Below are 21,236 nucleotides of genomic sequence, written 5' to 3' on the forward strand. Positions count from 1 at the left end.
ATGGAGGCAGCAATCATTTCCACGTAGGTAGCCATCCTTTCCGTGTTGATGCGTTCATGCGCCACTGACTCCACAAAGGCTCTGCTCATGTTCGCTATGGACTCCTCCATTCGCTCCACACTCACAGCAACCCTGAAGACAAAACCTGCCAGAGACTCCTGCATCTGTGCCTGGAGTTCCATCACCGCTGACCTCATGGATGGACCCAGAGGCAGAGGGTCGACATGCAGCTGAGCCGAGCTGGCAGAGTCCTGCGCCCTCCGACAAGGACTCTCCACTGCTGTCCCTGTCTCCACAATCTGCTGATGCTCACTTGTGAGCTGTGATACACCAGGTGACAACACTACTCTATGTCCCGAAGGTCCCCCCGAGGTGTGAGTGTCTGCGCTGGTGCTGGGTGCGCTTATTTCTGCTGACGCTGCGCCGTCAGAGGTTGCAGATTCCTCTGAGGAGTCTGGAATCTCAGGCTTTTCCTCCTGCACAGTGGGGACGGGGGCTCTCAATGGTCCTGTGGGGGAGTCAAGGAAAAAGTTAGAGATGTGATGCCAAGGTTACATGCACATTGCATTTTGCAGATGATCATAAATCCATATGATGTAGCTTCAGAATCATTATCAGCATCTCATGCAATGTCAATGAGAGAGATGGAAAACTATTCTGTCATCAGCTTGCAGGGATGCACCTGTCTGTCCTTCCCCAACTTCCGCATCTGTATCAGCCCCGACAATCTCCAGGATGGCTTCCTCCCAGGGGGTGAGCTGGGCTAATGAGGGTGGCCCTCCTCCTGTCCTGGCTCGCTCTCTTTTGTTGTGAGCTTTCTTCTCCTGCAATGAGGGAGATAAGTGGAGGTTGAGTGAGAATGAAGGAGTGAGTGTAGAGATTGCATAGCATAGATACTTAGAAGGAGACAAAGATGGAGTGAGGTTGCAAGACCAAGGGCCCTCCCTGTGTGTTGTCAGTTGTGTTCAAAGCATCAGAGTGAGAGGGAGTGTGAGGGCTGCATGCTGGAATAGTTATGTGAATGTGAGCATAGAGAGAAAGGGAATGGGTAAGGGTGCATGGATGTGAGTGTCAAGTGGGATGTGGAGGAAGAGATTGTTAAAGCTGAGTGCTGGCAAGGAAAGGCAATAGGGATCAGATTGAGGGTGATGGAAACTTCATACTTACTTTTCCAGTGCGATGAAGGTCATGGAATCTTTTCCGGCACTGAATCCACATTCTTCGTATGAGCCCCAAGGAGCTGACTTCCCCAGCCACCTGTTGCCAAACAGCCTTGGTGTGGCTGGGAGGCCTCTTCCTCCCTGAAGAAGGGAACAGGACCTCTCTGTGGGCCCTAGCCCCATCCAGCAATGCCTGTAGTGATGCCTCATCAAATTTTGGGGCAGCTCTTGCCCTCCCACTGGCCATTGCTCCTGCAGGCTCCTGTGCCATCATAATGGGAAAGCTTGGAAGCCTGCAGAAGAAGCAAAGCTTGCTGTGGACCTTAAAAGCAGCAGCAATGATGATGTCATATTCTGCGACTTTCTGACTGGAAATACTCAATTGCCAAGGGTTCCCACATGTTGGAAATCAACTGGCCAATTGAGTTAAAATTGCATCAATCTCACACACCCATTTAGATTCGTGTGGGAAACACTAAATTCGGGGAACCCGACAATTCCCCGCACCCGAGTTAAAATTGACCCCAAAGTATTTGTTTAATTTATCTGCCATTTCCTTATACCCCATTATAATTTCTCCTGTCTCAGCCTGTTACGGACCCACATTTACTTTCACTAATCTTTTCCTTTTTACATACCTATAGAAGCTTTTACAGTCTGTTTTTATGTCTCTCGCTCATTTGCTCTCATATTCCATTTTCCCTTTCTTTATCAATTTCTTGGTCCTCCTTTGCTGAATTCTAAAATCCTCCCAATCCTCAGGCTTACTACTCTTTTGGCAACATTATAAGCTTCTTCCTTTGATCTAATACTATCTTTAACTTCTCTTGTTAGCCACGGTTGGACCACTTTTCCTGTGGGGGTTTTGTGACTTAACGGAATGTATATTTGTTGCAAATTATGTATTAATTCTTTAAATGCTAGCCATTGCTTCTCTACCATCATACCTTTTAATGTAGTTTCCCAATCTACCTGAGCCAACTCGCCCCTCATACCTATGTACAGGAAACTTTGGTTTATCCGGAGGTTGTATGTCCGGAAACCTCGATCTACCGGCAGAAATCAGGAGCCGTTTTGTTAGGTTTTTTTTCTTCTCGTGGCTTTTTTTTTTAAAACAGTCAGGCTCTGCAAAGTCTCTCTGAAGCTGTTGCTAAGCTACAGAGATGCTTCTAAGGTACGGGCCGACTGTTTAGAAGCTGTTGCTAAGCAACAGTGTTTGTTGTCAGGTACGGAGATGAAAACCTCCGTATGCTTCAACATTAACGCTGGTATGTCCGGCAGTTTTGATAGATCGGCAACAGCTCGGTCCCGTCAGTGCCGGATATAACAAAGTTTCCTGTAGTTTGCTTTGTTTAGATTTAGGACCCTAGTTTCGGATTTAACGAAATCACTTTCAAACTCAATATAAAATTCTATCATATTATGGTCACTCTTCCCTAAAGGCCCCTTTACTACAAGGCTATTAATTAACCCTTTCTCATTGCACAATACTAGATCTAAAATAGCCTGTTCCCTAGTTGGTTCCTCAACATACTGATCTAGAAAGCCTTTCCACCATCTACAAGGCACAAGTAAGGAGTGTGATGGAATACTCTCCACTTGCCTGGATGAGTGCAGCTCCAACACTCAAGAAGCTCGACACCATCCAAAACAAAGCAGCCCGCTTGATTGGCACCCCATCAACCACCTTAAACATTCACTCCCTCCATCACCGGTGTACTGTAGCTGCAGTGTGTACCATCTACAAGATGCACTGCAGCAACTCGCCAAGGCTTCTTCGGCAGCACCTCCCAAACCCCCGAACTCTACCATCTAGAAGGACAAGGGCAGCAGGTGCATGGGAACACCACCACCTCCAAGTTCCTCTCCAAGTCACACACCATCCTGACTTGGAAGTATATCGCCGTTCCTTCATTGCCGCTGGGTCAAAGCCCTCCCTAACAGCACTGTGGGAGTACCTTCATCACACGGACTGCAGCGGTTCAAGAATGCGGCTCATCAGCACCTTCTCAAGGGCAACTAGGGATGGGCAATAAGGCAATAAATGTTGGCCTTGCCAGCGATGCCCATACCCCATGAACTATTTTTTTTTTTATCTAGTAAAATGTCCCAAGGCCCTTCGCATGAGCATTAAAAAACAAAAAAATTGACACCGAGCCACATAAGGAGAAATTAGGGCAGGTGACCTAATGCTTGGTGAAAGAGCTAGGTTTTAAGGAGCGTCTTAAAGGAGGAAAGTGAGGTAGCGAGGCATAGAAGTTAAAGCAGGGAATTCCAAAGCTTAGGGCCTAGGCAACATAAGACACGGTCACCAATGGTTGAGCGATTATAATCAGGGATGCTCAAGAGGGCAGTATTAAAGGAGTGCAGATATCTCGGGTATTGTGGGGCTGGAGGAGATTACAGAGATAGGGAGGGGCGAGACCATGGAGGGATTTGAAAACAAGGATGAGAATTTTGAAATCGAGGTGTGCTTAACCGGGAGCCAATGTAGGTCAGCAAGCACAGGGGTGATGGATGAACTAGACTTGGTGCGAGATAGGACACGGACAGCCGAGTTTTGGATCATCTCAAGCTTACATAGGATAGAATGTGGGAGGCCAGCCAGGAGTGCGTTGGAATAGTCAAGTCTAGAGGTAACAAAGGCATGGATGAGGGTTTCAGCAGTGGATGAGCTGAGGCAAGGGCAGAGACGGGTGATGTTACAGAAGTGGAAATAGGCGTTCTTAGTTATGGTGCGGATATGTGGTCGGAAGCTCATTTCAGGGTCAAATATGACACCAAGGTTGCGAACAGTGTGGTTCAGTCTCAGATAGATGTTAGGGAGAGGGTTGGAGGGTTGGAGTCAGTGGCTAGGGAACAGAGTTTGTGGCGGGGACTGAATAAAATAGCGTCAGTCTTCCCAATATTTAGTTGGAGGAAATTTCTGTTCATCTTGTACTGGATGTCGGACAAGCATTCACAAAATTTTCCATAATGTCAATCAAGATTCATACCTTGCAATACTTCTGCCCATATAGGTTAACATCTTCTGTTATTGCTGCTGAGATCTAGTGGCTGAAAGTCTATAAAAACTCTGATGGACTTCCACTGAAATTTTGGTGAATGTTTACTGGAATGGCCATAAACTCAGCTGGGACCTTGGTACACTGGGGTTTGGCCTTGCATTGATATTTCCTGTCTCTTTGTGGGAGTGCAGCAAGCTAGAGGGACAATGATTTCCTAAATCAAGAGTTTCTGTGCCCCGACCTTCTGTTGAGATCTGATGCAGGTACATCTGGCTTTACCAGGCATACCTTGCAGATGGGGCAGATGTGGGGCCCATCAGGTTAGAATTAGGCCAGGATTATTGCCTGGATTCCCTAAATTGAATGGCCAGAAATGTTTGTGTTGTTTTGTGCAAAAATAAATAGTTACATTAATAGCAAAATCAGCAAATGGATTGAAAACTGGCCTAGTAACAGAAATCATAAATTTGGGATAAATGGAAAAATCTTGGCTGGCAGGCCATGACTAGCAGAGGTAATGAAGGATCTAATGGTGCATACTGAGAGTTTCCTACTGTTCACATTGTTCATTAACGAAATGGAAGAGGGCACTTGTTGTCATACAAAACTTATTCATGATATCTCAAGTTACGTAGAGAGCTGATGACCTTCAAAGACATTGATAATCTTCAAAGAGGTCTGGGTGAATTAAAGAGCTGGGTCAAAGAATGGCAATGGATTTAATGCTGATACTGTGCAAATTTGTATAGACAAGCCCAATCATTCCATATCATATAAGTGCCATCCTTTTTGCATAGAGCACACATCAAACAACATAGGGATAATTAAAGTTATGTATATTGCAAAAGAAAATATCCCAAAAGAAAACATGAAACACAAGTACATGATATCTATTAGTAAAGGAAAATAAATTGGATTTAGCTATTCATTAGAAGTATCTGGTCACTGAGAAGTGCTTCCAAATACTAACCGTGAAATGCAACTTGTGAAACAAGTTATTCTAATCTTATATGGATCATTGTGATGCAACATTTGGATATATAATTTTGGGCACCCTACCATCAAAAGGATATTAATGTGTCAAAGAGGGTTCAAGGAGGTACAGACACACAGCAATGAAAGGTGTGACTTTACCATTGGTAGAAGTTCAGCTTCGGTGCTGTATGATTCTATGATTCTAGAAGTGAGCTTGTGCTGTTGAGTATGTGTAAGCAGGGTGAATACATTACTTTCCTTTTTATAAAGAAACTAGCTGAAGTGCCCGGTGGTGCCGAGGGGATTTTTGAGGGAATGTTGTTGTTGGAAGAGAGAGAGAGAGAGCGACTGGGGGGAAGAGAGAGAGAGAGAGCGAGCGACTGGGGGGAAGAGAGAGCGAGCGACTGGGGGGGAAGAGAGAGAGAGCGAGCGACTGGGGGGGAGAGAGAGAGCGAGCGACTGGGGGGGGGAGAGAGAGCGAGCGACTGGGGGGGGGAGAGAGAGCGAGCGACTGGGGGGGGGGGAAAGAGAGAGAGAGAGCGAGCGACTGGGGGGAAGAGAGAGAGAGCGAGCGACTGGGGGGAAAAGAGAGAGCGACTGGGGGGGAAGAGAGAGAGCGACTGGGGGGAAGAGAGAGAGCGACTGGGGGGAAGAGAGAGAGCGACTGGGGGGAAGAGAGAGAGCGACTGGGGGGAAGAGAGAGAGCGACTGGGGGGAAGAGAGAGAGCGACTGGGGGGAAGAGAGAGAGCGACTGGGGGGAAGAGAGAGAGCGACTGGGGGGAAGAGAGAGAGCGACTGGGGGGAAGAGAGAGAGCGACTGGGGGGGAAGAGAGAGAGCGACTGGGGGGAAGAGAGAGAGCGACTGGGGGGAAGAGAGAGCGACTGGGGGGGAAGAGAGAGAGCGACTGGGGGGGAAGAGAGAGAGCGACTGGGGGGAAAGAGAGAGAGCGACTGGGGGGAAGAGAGAGAGCGACTGGGGGGGAAGAGAGAGAGCGACTGGGGGGGAAGAGAGAGAGCGACTGGGGGGAAGAGAGAGAGCGACCGGGGGGAAGAGAGAGAGCGACTGGGGGGAAGAGAGAGAGCGACTGGGGGGAAGAGAGAGAGCGACTGGGGAAGAGAGAGAGCGACTGGGGAAGAGAGAGAGCGACTGGGGGGGAGGGGGTGGGGGTGGGGGAGAGGGGATGGGGTGGGGGAGGGGGTGGGGGGGAGGGGAGGGGGAGAGGGGGAGGGGGGGGAATGGGGGGAGGGGAGGGGGAGAGGGGAGGGGGGAATGGGGGAGGGGAGGGGAGGGGGGAATGGGGGGGAGGGGAGGGTGTGTGTGGGGAGGGAGGGGGTGTGGGGGGAGAGGAGGGGGGAGAGGGGAGGGGGGTAGAGGGGGGAGAGGGGATGGGGGGGGTGTGGGGGGAGAAAGGGAGGGGGGGAGCTAGCAGACCCGATGGCTCTGCGGAGCTCCGTGCCGCCCCACGCACTGACATGGCTCAGCCCGAGCCCCGCCCTCCCGAGCACCGGCCTCCGGAGCCCCACCCTCCCGCTCTCCGGAGCCCCGCCCTCCCGCTCCCCAGAGCCCCGCCCTCCCGCTGCGCTCTCCTGAGCCCCGAGCCCCGCGTGCGCGCCCTCCTGAGCTCCGCCTTCCCGAGCCCCGCCCCCCGTCTGAGCCAGCTTCAAGACCAGAGAGACGCCGCCGCGCAACCTACCGCGTGAGGCCCGGCCGGACTCAAGTCGCGCTCCGGGCGGAAGATGACGCGGACACTGACTCCCGCCCCACCCGCCTTTACTAAGATGGCGGCGGGTGGCGACGCTCGGCTCAGGCCCGCCCCCTCCAGCCTTCACAAAGATGGCGGCGATCGCTGGCCTTTGTCGATCGCGACGGGAGGCGCCTAGCTCGGGCGTGGCTGGTCAACAGACGCCCAGGCTTTGAGGCCTGGAAAAACGGTGAAAGGTAGGAAAATTATAGATGTTAGACAAAAGATTGACAAATTAATTAACTTTTTTTAAAAACAATTTGTCTTTTAAAAGCAACTTTTTTTTTGCTGGAAATGTAGATTTGAAAAGAAACACGCAGAAAGCGGGAAAAAGAAATGAAAAGTTTGGAATCATGATGGCGGCGACTCACCTCGGTTCAGAACGATAAGGCCCGCCCACACACGCACCGATTGGTGGACCCCAGGTCACCGAAGCGTAGGATTGGTCAATCGTCCCGTCACTCGACTGTAGGAGGGCCCGCCCGCACGCGCCAGGAACCCGCCACGCAGCGATTGGTCGACCGTCGGGTTGCTCGACCGTACGATTGGCCGACCTCGACGTCACTCAATGCTAATGAGCGGATAATGAGCGGAATGTTGAACGTTTTTTGGATACCGCGGGCACAAGTTTTGTCTCGCTGAAACGTAAATACGCTTATGACGGTTCTGGAATCGTAAGCTTTCTTTCGATGTAACACACGTGTAGGTACGCTCTATAACTTTTGAGTTTATTCAATACAGACAGACGGAATGACAGACAGATGTATCCTTTTATATATATATAGATGAGTAAAGAATGCAAGATTTTTTTTAAACTGAAGCATACCTTTGTTTTTGGTGATAAACAATGCATCAGTGTTCAGAGTTTTGTAGAAATTTACCTCATTTTTTACAGGTTTGCCTGGGTACAATCCAGTCTCATACAGCACTCCAAGATTATGTAATGCATCCAGATTTCCCATTTTCATTGCTTTTTCCCAGTACTCCACAGCTTTCACGTAGTCCTTCTTAAAGGTTTCATAATACCATCCCAAACCATTAAGTGCTTCGTGTGATCCCTGTTTCAATAATAAAATTAATTAATTCTTGTAATTACAAAGAATGTACCCTCTTAATAGTTTCTATCTGGATAGTGGCACAGTGGGCTTGGAACACAGCCCTTCCCTCTTCAGAACATGGATTCAAATCAAAAGTAGATCGATTGGATGAAAGTCTCTTCTTTTCTATGTCCATGAAGGATCCAAAATTAAACTAATCTAGCCCATCCTAGAAAAAAATAGAAAAATAGGAGCATGAGTAGGCCATTCGGCCCTTCAAGCCTGCTCCGCCATTCAATATGATCATGGCTGATCCTCTATCTCAATACCATATTCCTGCTCTCTCCCCATACTCCTTGATGCCTTTTGTATCAAGAAATCTATCTATCTCCTTCTTAAATATATTCAGTGACTTGGCCTCCACAACCTTCTGTGGTAGAGAATTCCACAGGTTCACCACCCTCTGAGTGAAGACATTTCTCATCTCAGTCCTAAATGTCCTACCTTGTATCTTGAGACTGTGACCCCTCATTCTAGAGCCCCCAGCCAGGGGAAACATCCTCCCTGTATCCAGTCTGTCTAGCCCTGTCAGAATGTTATACATTTCAATGAGAACCCCTCTTATTCTTCTAAACTCTAATGAATACAGGCCTAGTCGACCCAATCTCTCCTCATACGACAGTCCTGCCATCCCAGGAATCAGTCTGGTGAACCTTCGCTGCACTCCCTCTATGGCAAGTATATCCTTTCTTAGGTAAGGAGACCAAAACTGCACACAGTACTCTAGGTGTGGTCTTACCAAGGCCCTGTATAACTGTAGTAAGACATCCTTGCTCCTGTACTCAAATCCTCTTGCAATGAAGGCCAACATACCATTTGCCTTCCTAACTGCTTGCTGCACCTGCATGTTTGCTTTCAGTGACTGGTGTACAAAGACACCCAGGTCCCTTTGTACATCAACATTTCCCAATCTGTCACCATTTAAATAATACTCTGCCTTTCTGTTTTTCCTACCGAAGTGGATAACTTCACATTTATCCACGTTATACTGCATCTGCCATGTATTTGCCCACTCACTCAACTTGTCTAAATCTCCTTGAAGCCTCTTTGCATCCTCCTCACAGCTCACAATCCCACCTAGTTTTGTGTCATCGGAAAACTTGGAAATATTACATTTGGTTCCCTCATCCAAATCATTGATATATATTGTGATTAGCTGGGGCCCAAGCACTGATCCCTGTGGTACCCTACTAGTCACTGCCTGCCACCCCGAAAAAGACCCATTTATTCCTACTCTGTTTCCTGTCTGTTAACCAATTTTCAATCCATGCCAGTATATTACCCCCAATCCCATGTGCTTTAATTTTGCATTTTAAAGTCCTTCTTATGTGGGACTTTATCAAAGCCTTTTGAAAATCCAAATACACCACATCCACTGGTTCTCCCTTATCTATTCTACCAGTTACATCCTCAAAAAACTCCAGTAGGTTTCTCAAACACAATTTCCCTTTCATAAATCCATGTTCACTTTGTCTAATCCCGTTGATATTTTCTAAGTGTCCTGTTATCATATCCTTTATAATAGGCTCGAGCATTTTCCCTACTACTGATGTTAGGCTAACTTGTCTGTAGTCCCGTTTTCTCTCTCCCTCCTTTTTTAAATAGTGGGGTTACATTTGCCACCCTCCAATCTGCAGGAACTGTTACATAATCTATAGAATTTTAGAAGATGACAACCAATGCATCCACTATTTCCATGGCTACCTCTTTTAGTATTCTGGGATGCAGATTATCAGGCCCTGGGGATTTTTCAGCTTTCAGTCCCATTAATTTCCCCAGCACTATTTTTTTTTACTAATTTCCTTTAATTCCTCCTTCTCACTAGGCCCTTGGTTCCCTAGCATTTCTGGGAAGTTATTTGTGTCCTCTTCCGTGAAGACAGAACCAAAGTAATTGTTTAATTGCTCTGCCATTTCCTTGTTCCCATTATAAATTCTCCCGTTTCTGACTGTAAGGGACCTACATTTGTCTTCATTAATCTTTATCTTTTTACATACTTGTAGAAGCTTTAACAATCTGCTTTTATGTTCCTTGCAAGTTTACTCTCATACTCTATTTTCCCCTCTTAATCAATCTCTTGGTCCTTTTTTGCTGAACTCTAAACTGCTCCCAATCCTCAGGCTTGCTACTTTTTCTGGCAACTTTATATGACTCCTCTTTGGATCTAATACTATCCTTAATTTCTTTTGTTAGCCATGGTTGGGCCGCTTTTCCTTTTGTGTTTTTGCGCCAGAAAGGAATGTATAACTGTTGCAATTCATGCATTCGTTCCTTAAATGTTAGCCATTGCCTATCCACCATCATACCTTTTAATGAAGCTCCCCAATCTATCATAGCCAACTCACTCCTCATATCTTTGTAGTTTCCTTTGTTTAGATTTAGGACCCTAGTTTCAGATTGGACTTCTTCACTTTCCATCTTAATGAATAATTCTATCATGTTATGGTCACTCTTCCCTAAAGGACCCCGCACAACAAGATTATTAATTAACCCCTTCTCATTGCACAATACTCAATCTAGGATAGCCTGTTCCCTAGTTGGCTCCTCAATGTATTGATCTAAAAAACCATCTCGTACACACTCCAGGAATTCATCCTCCACAGTATTATTGCTAATTTGGTTTGGCCAGTCTATATGTAGATTAAAGTCACCCATGATTACTGTAGTATCCTTGTTACATGCATCTCTAATTTCATGTTTGATGCCGTCCCCTACATTACTACTACTGTTTGGAGGCCTATAGACAACTCCCACCAAAGTTTTCTGCCCCTTGGTGCTTCTGATCCACCCAGACTGATTCTACATCTTGATTTTCTGAGCCAATATCCTTTCTCACTATTGCTCTGATTTCATCCTTTACTAACAACGCCATCACACCCTAGAGTGCAGCAACAGCAGAAAAGGTGCAATAGCCCAGCACTAATTTGGCACCCTTACTTAGATAGGTCATAAGGACAGACAGTATGAAATATGGAAAACGGCACAGATCTGGAAAAGAGAAGACTAAGAGGAGATCGGATAGAGATCTTTAAAAAATATGAAGGGGGTTAATAGGGTCTGTGTATAGAAATTGTTTCCACTTGTGGTTGAGTCCAGAACAAGAGGGCATAAATGTAAGATAGCCACTAACAGAAAAAATGAAGAATTTAGGAAGAATTTCTTTACACAGGTAGTGGGGAGAATGTGGAACTCGCATGGAGTGGTTTTGGCAGATAGCACTGACACATTTAAGGGAAGGCTTGAAGCATAAATGAGGGAGAAGGGAATAGAGTGGGGGGGGGGGGAAGGCTTGTGCAATGTATAAATACTGGCAAAGACCAGTTGGACCGAATCGCCTGTTTCTGTGCTATAGCTTCTATGTAATTCTATGCCATAGAGAATGCTTTTTGACATTTGTGACTATATTGTATTGTTGCAGTAGAGTACTGGGGCTGTACGATAAACACTAGGAATGCTTGATTACTGCATGATTCTCAACTCTTTCAGTGTAAAATTCATAAAGATAAACAAAAAAAGCTAAACACATACCTGTAGTTACACTGGGCTGGATTTTGCCAATGGGGAGCTTTTGGAGGCGGGGCTCCCACTTGTCAGGTTTCAGTCCTACCTCCATCAACTTCTGGCCAACCCATGCTATTTTCCCTTGAGCAGGCCAATTAAGGGAAAGCCGGTTACAGAGAACGTCAACATATGATGTTTCATCTGTCAAAAATATTCTCTGTGAAGCTGTCAAACACTGACATTCTCTGTAGTTTGATGAGTTCTTGAATTCAAGACTCATCAAACATCTTTATTTAGCAGAAATTAGATGGTTGCTGCATTGGAGAATGCAGCGGCCATCTGTCATCTCCGCCGCGGAGGTGCGAGACTCTCCACATACCCACCGATTGAAGCCTGCAGGAAGAAACAAAGGTAAGTAAACTTTTACTAACACTTTCCGCTTAACTCACATACTCACCTCTCCAGACCTGCACCCATCACTTACCTTCACAGAGCACTTTTGCACCCCTCCGACCCCCGCAGATCCACTACTCGCCTCGGTGACCCTGGCGGGGTTCGGAGCTTTCGGAAAGCCTGCACTTGTGTGGGTAAAATGGGGATAATCCCCTTATCTGCCTGTTAAAAGGCCGATATGTGGCACTAATCCCCTTCCCGCCTCCAAGGAGATGGGACCTGGTGCGGGTCGACTACCCGCCTCCTGGCAAGATGGCATGGAGGTGGGTTGGGATGGGTTGGGCACCCGCCCCCAGATTCTGCCATTTTCCCGGCAGTCCCGCCTCCATACCCGCCTCCCCAGGGCTGGCAAGATCGCGCCCAATGTGTTAATATCTTACCTTGGAAGCTGCTTCATTGATTAGTCTTAAGCCTAATTCTGTATTGGTTTTCACTCCACGGCCCTAAAAATAGTTTTAAAACACAGCAGAGTTAATGTAATAGTATGTATTTAAGGGTTAATTCAGTGTTCCTGTGCTCCCAGCAGGATAGCCCCCATTCTTAGATCCGTACCTCTGTGCTGTAGCCCCATCTCCTTTCAGCGAGCCCACCGCCGCCACCTCACCCCCACACACTGGGAGCACTGAATTTACTATTTAATTTTGTTTGTACAAGTACATAAATAGAAACATTTTCAAGTACAGGAATCTCAATCACATAAGATTGTGAATGACTAAATTTAAGTTACCACCATTTTGTTACTTCTACTCAGCCGTTACCACCATGAAATGGTAATTGTGAAGCAGTACGTTATACGACGCAAGCTATTTGGAGAAGTCGTCGTCGTACGTGTCTTCATACTGTTCCCTTTGGGAAACTGTATGAAGTGGTGGAAGGATTTCTGGCCGCGATTAACGCTCCTTCCGTGACCGTAACCATCTTCGTACCAACCATTAGGGTGGTCAGTCCTATGGCGGGAGGGTTTTACGGGCTCCCACAACCCATACAAGGGGGGGGAGGCACCCACACCCACGGACGCAAGTATCCCGCTGGATGTCAACCCAGTATTTAGAGCCGGAGCTCGAACTCCACTTGCCGGGACTGTCTGGAGCGGGGTTCGAAACCCTACGCCTTCTGGCCCAGCGGCGGGGATGCTACCGCTACGCCAAAGGCCCACTCCATTTGGAGAAGTGTTTTGCTATCAATCTATTGTAAGAAAATAATCATGAAACACAATTAGCACCATAAAGCAACAACAACTTGTATTTCTATAGCGCCTTTAATGTAGTGAAACGTCCCAAGGCTCTTCACAGGAGTATTTTAAGACAATAAATTTGACACTGAGCCACGTAAGGAGAAATTAGGGCAGGTGAAAGAGGTAGGTTTTAAGGAGCATCTTAAGAGGAAAGAGAGGTAGCGAGGTTTAGGGAGGGAATTCCAGAGCTTAGGGCCGAGGCAACAGAAGGCCCGGCCACCAATGGTTGAGCGGTTATAATCAGGGATGCTCAAGAGGGCAGAATTAGAGGAGCGCAGCTATCTCTGGGGGTTGTGGGGCTGGAGGAGATTACAGAGATAGGGAGAGCGAGGCCGTGGAGGGATTTGAAAGCAAGAATGAGAATTTTGAAACTGAGGCGCTGCTTAACCGGAAGCCAATGTAGGTCAGCGAGCACAAGGGTGATGGGTGAATGGGACTGGGTGCCAGTTAGGACATGGGCAGCCGAGTTTTGGATCACCTCAAGTTTACGGAGGGTAGAACGTGGGAGGCCAGCCACAAGTGCGTTGGAATAGTCAAGTCCAGAGGTAACAAAAGCATGGATGAGGGTTTCAGCAGCAGATGAGCTGAGGCAAGGGCAGAGATGAGCAAGGTTACAGAGGTAGAAATAGGCGGTCTTAGTTATTCTGCGGATATGTGGTCGGAAGCTCATTTCAGGATCAAATATGACACCAAGGTTGCCAGCAGTGTGGTTCAGCCTCAGACAGATCTTACGGCGAGGGATGGAGTCAGTGGCTGGGGAACGGAGATTGTGGCGGGGACTGAAAACAATGGCTTCGATTCTCCCAATATTTAATTGGAGAAAATTTCTACTCATCCAGAACTGGATGTCGAACAAGCAGTCTGACAATTTAGAGATCGTGGAGGCATCGAGAGAAGTGGTGGTGAGGTAGAACTGGGTGTCGTCAGCCTACATGTGGAAACTGACGATGTGATTTTGGATGATGTCGCCAAGAGGCAACATGTAGATGAGAAATAGGAGGGGGCCAAGGATAGATCCTTGGGGGACACCAAAGGTAACAATGCGGGAGCGGGAAGAGAAGCCATTGCAGGTGATTCTCTGGCTACGATTAGATAGATAAGAATGGAACCAGGCAAGTCAAGAAGGACAAGGAGCGATAGTTTACCTTTGTCACAGTCACAAAGGATGTCATTTGTGACTTTGATGAGAGCTGTTTCGGTACTGTGGCAAGGGCAGGAACCTGATTGGAGTGATTCAAACATGGAATTGCGAGAAAGATGGGCACAGATTAGAGAGGCAACAACACGTTCAAGGACTTTGGAGAGGAAAGGGAGATTGGAGATGGGGCGGTAGTTTGCAAGGAGGGAGGGGTCAAGGGTTGTTTTTTTTGAGGAGAGGGGTGATGACGGCAGATTTGAGAGAGAGGGGGCCAGTACCTGAGGAGAGAGAACCGTTAACAATGTCAGCTAACATGGGAGCAAGAAAAGGAAGTTGGGTGGTCAGCAGTTTGGTGGGAATAGGTTTGAGGGGTCAGGAATTGGGTCTCATGGACAGAATGAGCATGGACAGGTCATGAGGGGAGATCGGAGAGAAACTGGAGAAAGATACGAGTTCAGGGCTAGGGCAGGGGGGAACCTTAGAGGAAGTTTGGTCCGGGGGGCTGGTGGAAGGAAAGGAAGTGGCAGAGGCAGCTGAACGGATGTTCTCAATCTTAGAGACAAAGAAGTCCATGAGCTCCTCACACTTGCTGTTGGAGGTGAGGGTGGAGGAGACAGGGGAGCGATGTTTAAAAAGACGGCTAGCAGTACAGAATAGAAGCCGGGGTTTATCTTTGCATTCCAGAATGATTCTGGTATAGTGAGCAGTTTTGGCAAACGAGAGCAGGACCCAATAATGCTTAAATCTGGCTTAAAGCAATACAACAAAAGACATTGCATATCACAATAAAATGGGCAATCCTTTCCAAGAATAGTTAAAATTCTCTAAGACTAGCTCAGCATCTTCTTCTTCTTAGGCAGTCCCTCGGAACCGAGGATGACTTGCTTCCACATTAAAAATGAGTTTGCAGGTGACTGATGAGTCCAATGCAGGACCTACAGTCTCTGTCACAGGTGGAATATGATAGCAGTAGGGCGTTCCGGTCTGTCACTGTTGGGGTTGTCCATGAGGGTCCTGACATTCCAGGTCCGGAACTTCATTTTAAAGGGTGGAAGATGCCTATGCGTGAATTCTTTTAACGTGGGGTGGCCGTCGCACACCAGCTATATTCCATCTCTAACTACAGGCATGTACAACACCATGGGCATGTCACCTTCACAGTGTCTCCCAGATGGAAGGTAACAACAGGGGAAATGTATTACTTACAAAATGAAGGCAATAAATGATGGAGGAAAAGTTATACACAAGGTGAAGAGAACCAAGAAACAAAATAAATTAGAATTAATTTTGAATAACCTACTGTCACATTTTAGAAATGCTACCGTGACGGCGGGGTTGGGGGGCCGTAGTGTAACAGATGTCAAGAATGCTACTATTGAGCTAAACATAGCTTACAAGGGATTACATTCCCAGGACAGCAGTGCTGGGAGATGTTGATTGGCATTCAGATAGGGTGTCTGAACCAACAAGCTGAAGACAATTAAAGGTTATTTTAACATTCTGGTGATCAGTCACATTTATTACTGCTTGCTGGGATATTGTTTATCTTGCATTATCACAAAGGTAAGTTGTAAGGATGGAATTAACTGAATCCAGTCACAACTACTGTTCTCTATGATCATCTTACTGTGAAATAAAGGCAGCTTAATGATTCGTCTATGGCCTTGTCTCACCATAGGTTTGCTCAGTCCATACTCGGTGATACTGAAGCAGTCCACTTATGAAAGACATGAATATTTGGCTCAGGTCACAAAGGAGGACTATTGTTACACCCACGAGTTATGCTAGCCTGCAATCAGATACAGGGCCGTGCGGGTCAACTCTAACAGAAGTAAGATGCTCAGACTATTTATGGGAGCAACTGAATCCAATGTATCCGAGAAGGTATGTACAGTAGTCCCAAATTTGTAACACCTACCTTGAAAAGAAAAAGTCCGTACTCGTATAACGATAGTGGGTCTCCTGTTTCTACTGCACTTCTAGAATACCATTTCAATGCAGCTTCCACATCACGTGTCACACCCTGTTGTCCCCAGTAAAGCATTCTTGCAAGTTTTTGCTGCAAGTATTAATAACATTTTATTTGGCTAGAATAGAATGATAAAACCTGATTAAATCTTCAATCAATTTAAATTTTACTAAAATATAGTTACTATTTTTCCAAGTGTATTCACTGAGTTAAAGTACAATGGCCTGGATTTTGTGGTCGGCGGCGTACCTACGGTGTACGCTGCCGGCATCCGAATAGAATACGAACTTACCTGATGGGGACCCTCCTTCGCGAACTTGCTGTTTGGCGCTGTGTACTAGAGGGCAGCGTAATGGCCCACGGATCCCAGGGGCAGAAGCGTGCCAGGGATCACGTGGGCCTGGTAAAACAGAAGGGCCTAGAAATTCAGTGGGCTGCGCCACCCGTTAGCGCCCTAAGAGGGCACTTAGTGGGTTTTGCGCCACTGGCCACGCCTCCCGCTAAATTTAGCGGGACGCTAATGACGGCTCTAGCCATTAGTGCTGCGCCGCTACCGATGACGTCAACGGTGTGCGCAGTGCCCCGCTACCACCCCGAATGCGAAATTTAGTAGCGCCCCCTGCTTTGCGACCGGTTCAGGGGGGCCTACCTGCGGCGGTAGAGGTGCTGAGGTGCAGGGCGACCATTTTTTTTGCCGGCCACCTGCCAGCACCTCCCCGTGCCGCCGTCCCCGGCTCCTGAGCACCCCCCACCCCCCACGGAGTGCTGGCTGTGTCCCAAGAGCCCGGCACTTCTCCTCGGTGCCGGGCTCTTTTGCCGGCACTCGCGCTCTTTGAGCGCGCTGCAGCAGGCCCCTCCCCTTTAAGAAGGGGAGGAAGGCCTGTAGTACCGCAGCGCGCCGTGCCGCAGCGTGTGGCGCTGCGGCACGTTGCACTGCGATTTTCAGTTGCAGCGCCCCAAGAGGGATGCGGGGCGCCTTGAGTAGCGCCGCGCTCCGTCTGGGGCGCTGAAAGTGAATTTGCGACGGGCGGCCGCGACTCCTTCCGGGGCGGTACTTCCGGCGCCCTGGCGAGACTGCAGTGAATTTCTAGGCCAAGGTCTCTCATTCATTTATAATCTCCAGAAAGGGAAAAAACAAACTCTCATTATTAAGCCTTCCGGGATAAACATCTATACTTTCAGTTTGGATTTTTTTTAAGCTTATGCTCCACATAGATGCCAAAATTATTATTTTTTTAATCAATGTAGCAACCGCTTCCTCCAAACTTTACATGAACAAATAAATACCTTCCATGGACAAAATCCTAAAATGCTTCCATTTCCGGCCTCAATTACTTGGATTTGTCAGGAGGTATCCCCTTACGCTGTGGAAACAGACCTCTACCAGCGCACCAAGCATGAAGGCTGGCGAGAGAGGAGAATGGGGCAGTTGGGATAGTTGCTTGTAAGGGGGCAATGGGCCCTTCAGGGAAGGCCAAGAGAGGCACAGACAATAGCAGTGGGCTTAAAACATGGGACATGGCAAGAATGCAAGAAGACAGTGATGGGCAGTGGAGTAGTGATGGGTCTGGTAGGGATTGGGGAAAGGGGGAAAAAATTACCTAATAGGTGGTAAAAAGGGGAGGAGACCTGAGAGGAAGGCCAAGAGAAAAAAGAAAGGGAGATAGAAGTAATGAATTTGGGTCCAGATTGGCAGCCAAAATGCAAACACAAATGGACACAGAGTGAATTCAGGTTACATACATATGCCAGAGATTTGTAGAAACATCCAATATATTATATTCCAAAGTCTTTTGATCTACTAACTAATAAAAGAGTGATCTTATTATTAGTTAGCAATAAGATTGTTCACATTATTAGTTAGTAGATCTAAAGTTAGTTGCCAAATAAATGCAGTATACTGGTTCATCTATTTAACCAGTATAGTTGATAGAAAGGAATCTCAATGTGTTCAGCAAAGGCCTGGCTGACAGCAGTCTGCATTTATTCATTCTTAATTTAAAAAATAGAATGTCTATATTTTAAGGGAGATCTTAAACACATTGGTTTAGTAGGTGCTTGCAGTCCTACTTTTAACAATTTGTTTGATCATTTATGTGAAGGAAACATCACCCTCTGGCTACTGGGCCTACCCAATGGATAGCTCCCCTCCTCCTCCTCTTCCCCCTCCCCCTGCCCCCCACCAGCCCAAAACAAGCAGATTAATGCAAATCCCAGCAAAGAGGGTACATCATTCCTCTCCCCATTCCCTTCCCCTCACCAATCCCCACCGTGGCAAAATGCAAACGTCCCTCGGACCATGTGCTAGTCAGAATGGGTAATCCATGGGCTCACCTGCACCTCAGAAATGACCAAACAGTCAGCTGCCCCTTCGTGGCGACCAATACAACTCCAACTACAAATACCCAGCCAAAAAGAGGAAAAGTAATCTCCTTCGCAAAGCCCCACAGAGGTTAATGACTCCAGCTTACACTGCCACTATACCAACTAAGTGGTTTCACCTATTTTTTTATTCCCTCTCTTAAAGAATTAATACCAATAGATACCATTCCTTGTCCAAGAGGGAAAGCCAAGAAGTTGCTCCATGCCTCTGCCTACATTGTGAGAAACTACCCTGATTCTGTCCAGTACTTCCTCTTAACAAATCACCAAGATAGGCAACTTAACACAATGGCAAGTGCAGGCACAAACCCACCTCCCACCGCTCCCTAACTATACCAAGGCAGTGTAACATTCGGCTACTGATGGAATCCAACGCTTTTATTAGAATAGCAGCAACAGATATGGTGATGTCTGGTGATTTCTAAGATGTGTGAATGGATGAATCAGAGCAAAGTATTACAGTATGTGCAATATATACCTGAGCAAATGCATCTCCATGGTTTGCCTGATATCTGAGCCATAAAAAGAGGTCATCATTTTCTTTGGTTTGACTCTGCAAAGCTACATCATCCATTAGCCGTATAGGTTCAACAAAAGCCTTAAAAAGTAGTAAATTATTATTACAGGATTGTTTAAGACAGTCTTGGCAAAAGAACATTTTGTAAGAATTTGTAAAACATGAGCAAAAATTCAAATTTTGACAAAGTAAACTTATAGGAGACAAACATTTTGTAAAATCACAAAATTAAAATCATGCAATGAAACACACATGCTTCGCTGGTGATTAAGCAAGCTTGTCCAGTGAGTAGCTGCACCACATAGACCAGGAGAATCCCAGCTCCAATCCCTGATCTGTGCTGAATTAACTGATTACATGATTGGTGTGCTATGGTTTGAATCAGCACCCCTGGAACATGTAGGAGTAAAAAAGCTTTCCTGCTTCAAATCGCCATCCGACAACCCCTGCTGGAAGTGGGTGTCTGAATGTCAGATGAGAACAAGACTTGGGTTTTGATAGAGTGGCAGGAGGGTCAGTAACCAGAGGACACAGATTTAAGCGGATCGGCAAAAAAGCCAGGGGGAGAAGAGGAGTTTTTTTTTTAAAACAGCGAGTTGTTATGATCTGGAATGCACTGACTGAAAGGGTGGTGGAAGCAGATTCAATAATAACTTTCAAAAGGGAATTGGATAAATACTTGAAAAGGAAACAATTGCAGGGCTCCGGGGAAAGAGCAGGGGAGTGGGATGAGTTGGTTGCTCTTTCAGGGAGCAGGCTCAGGCACAATGGGCCAAACGGCTGTATGATTATGATTTTATGACATGTGAAAACCCACAATTAACATTCACTGTTAAGGTGACACATGAATAATGGCCACAGGACATGGTACCATGTGACCAGCACCTGTGTAACCATACACCAATGAGCAGTCATTGATTTGAGGATAGAAAAAAACACATTAACAATTATAGTTTTGATAAATAATGTATGAAAATTATAAAAACATTTTTAATTTACACAGTGAGTTCATCCAACTTAGCGTACATTCTTTGGAAAAAATATAGGCTGAACTTCAGGGCATTTTGAAAAGTGCACAATACTTTTCTTAGTGGTTTCCTTATCAATCTAATGCTTTTATCATATTTTCAGCTGCAATATAGGTTTTCTTTTTTTAATTATTTAGGGTGATTTTATTTTTATTCTGAACACATATGAATTATATTTTAAATTAGAATTATGTCTTGTTTTGTTCAGTTTTGTCACCTTTCTGTAGATTATTACACCACCACTGTAAAATATTAAGACTATGATCATTAGTCTGACAACATAATTCTTGGAAGAACTGTTATAAGTACATGTCCTAGCAGAGTCCTGGGCAACTAATAGTTCGACCAATACAGCACCAGAAGCATCAGTGAAAACATCACCTCCCTCCAGACATGCTGAGCTGACTGTTTTTATTAATGAGCTGTCCCATCACTGACAGCAGTTCTCTTACTTTGGCTGCACAAAAGCAATGAAGGGTGATTTGAAAAATACCATAGATAGCTCAACATGGTACGGCCCATCAAAATGCAGTTGTATGTAGTGTATGAAAAACGGAATATTTGACCAGGCAGCCTATAGATTTGTGTTCCGCAGAGTGATTCATGTCTCAGACTAGAGTTGATTAATCACCATGTTTCACAGAGATGGTGTGTTCTCAAAGACAACAGATTGGGCCAAATTTTGCGGTGGTAATGACGGCGAATTTGTCAATGTTCATCATCATTACTCCCCTGAAAGTGACAGCAGACTTCTGGAAATTGCGCACGTGCAGATAAATGCAAAAATCCAGAGGTTGCAGTCAGTCATTCCCTGCTCCGTCACAGGTTGTGCTGTGGAACTCCCCAGAGCCGGCAATCAATTCAAATCACAGCTCCTGATGAAAACTTGATTGGGGGGGAGGGGGCGTTGTAGCCGGGAGTGCCGGGGGGTGGGGGGGGGGGGGAAGAGATGGGATCGCGGGGGGTGCTGGAGATGGGATTGCGGGGGGGGGGGGAAAGAGATGGGATCGCAGGGGGCGCTGGAGATGGGA

At 46.5% G+C, this 21,236-nt stretch overlaps 1 protein-coding gene across 3 annotated transcripts in view; it reads right to left on the reverse strand.

Annotated features, from left to right (window-relative positions):
• LOC147123159 (protein sel-1 homolog 3-like) overlaps nucleotides 1-21,236 on the reverse strand; it is a 96,416-nt gene that overhangs the window by 31,203 nt on the left and 43,977 nt on the right. For 2 of the 3 annotated variants that reach the window (XM_085968068.1, XM_085968063.1), the window contains exons 12-15: nucleotides 19,139-19,258; nucleotides 16,228-16,368; nucleotides 12,318-12,380; nucleotides 7,768-7,944 (exon numbers count right to left, since the gene is read on the reverse strand). In XM_085968068.1, the coding sequence (XP_085824194.1) occupies nucleotides 7,768-7,944; nucleotides 12,318-12,380; nucleotides 16,228-16,368; nucleotides 19,139-19,258 (501 nt within the window). The remainder of the gene's footprint in view (nucleotides 1-7,767; nucleotides 7,945-12,317; nucleotides 12,381-16,227; nucleotides 16,369-19,138; nucleotides 19,259-21,236) is intronic. The other variant, XM_085968077.1, reaches the window with a different exon arrangement.

The sequence above is a fragment of the Somniosus microcephalus genome, chromosome 2, assembly GCF_052327205.1.
Source record: "Somniosus microcephalus isolate GS21.2 chromosome 2, FLI_Smic_1.0, whole genome shotgun sequence".
Classification (NCBI taxonomy): Eukaryota; Metazoa; Chordata; class Chondrichthyes; order Squaliformes; family Somniosidae; genus Somniosus; species Somniosus microcephalus.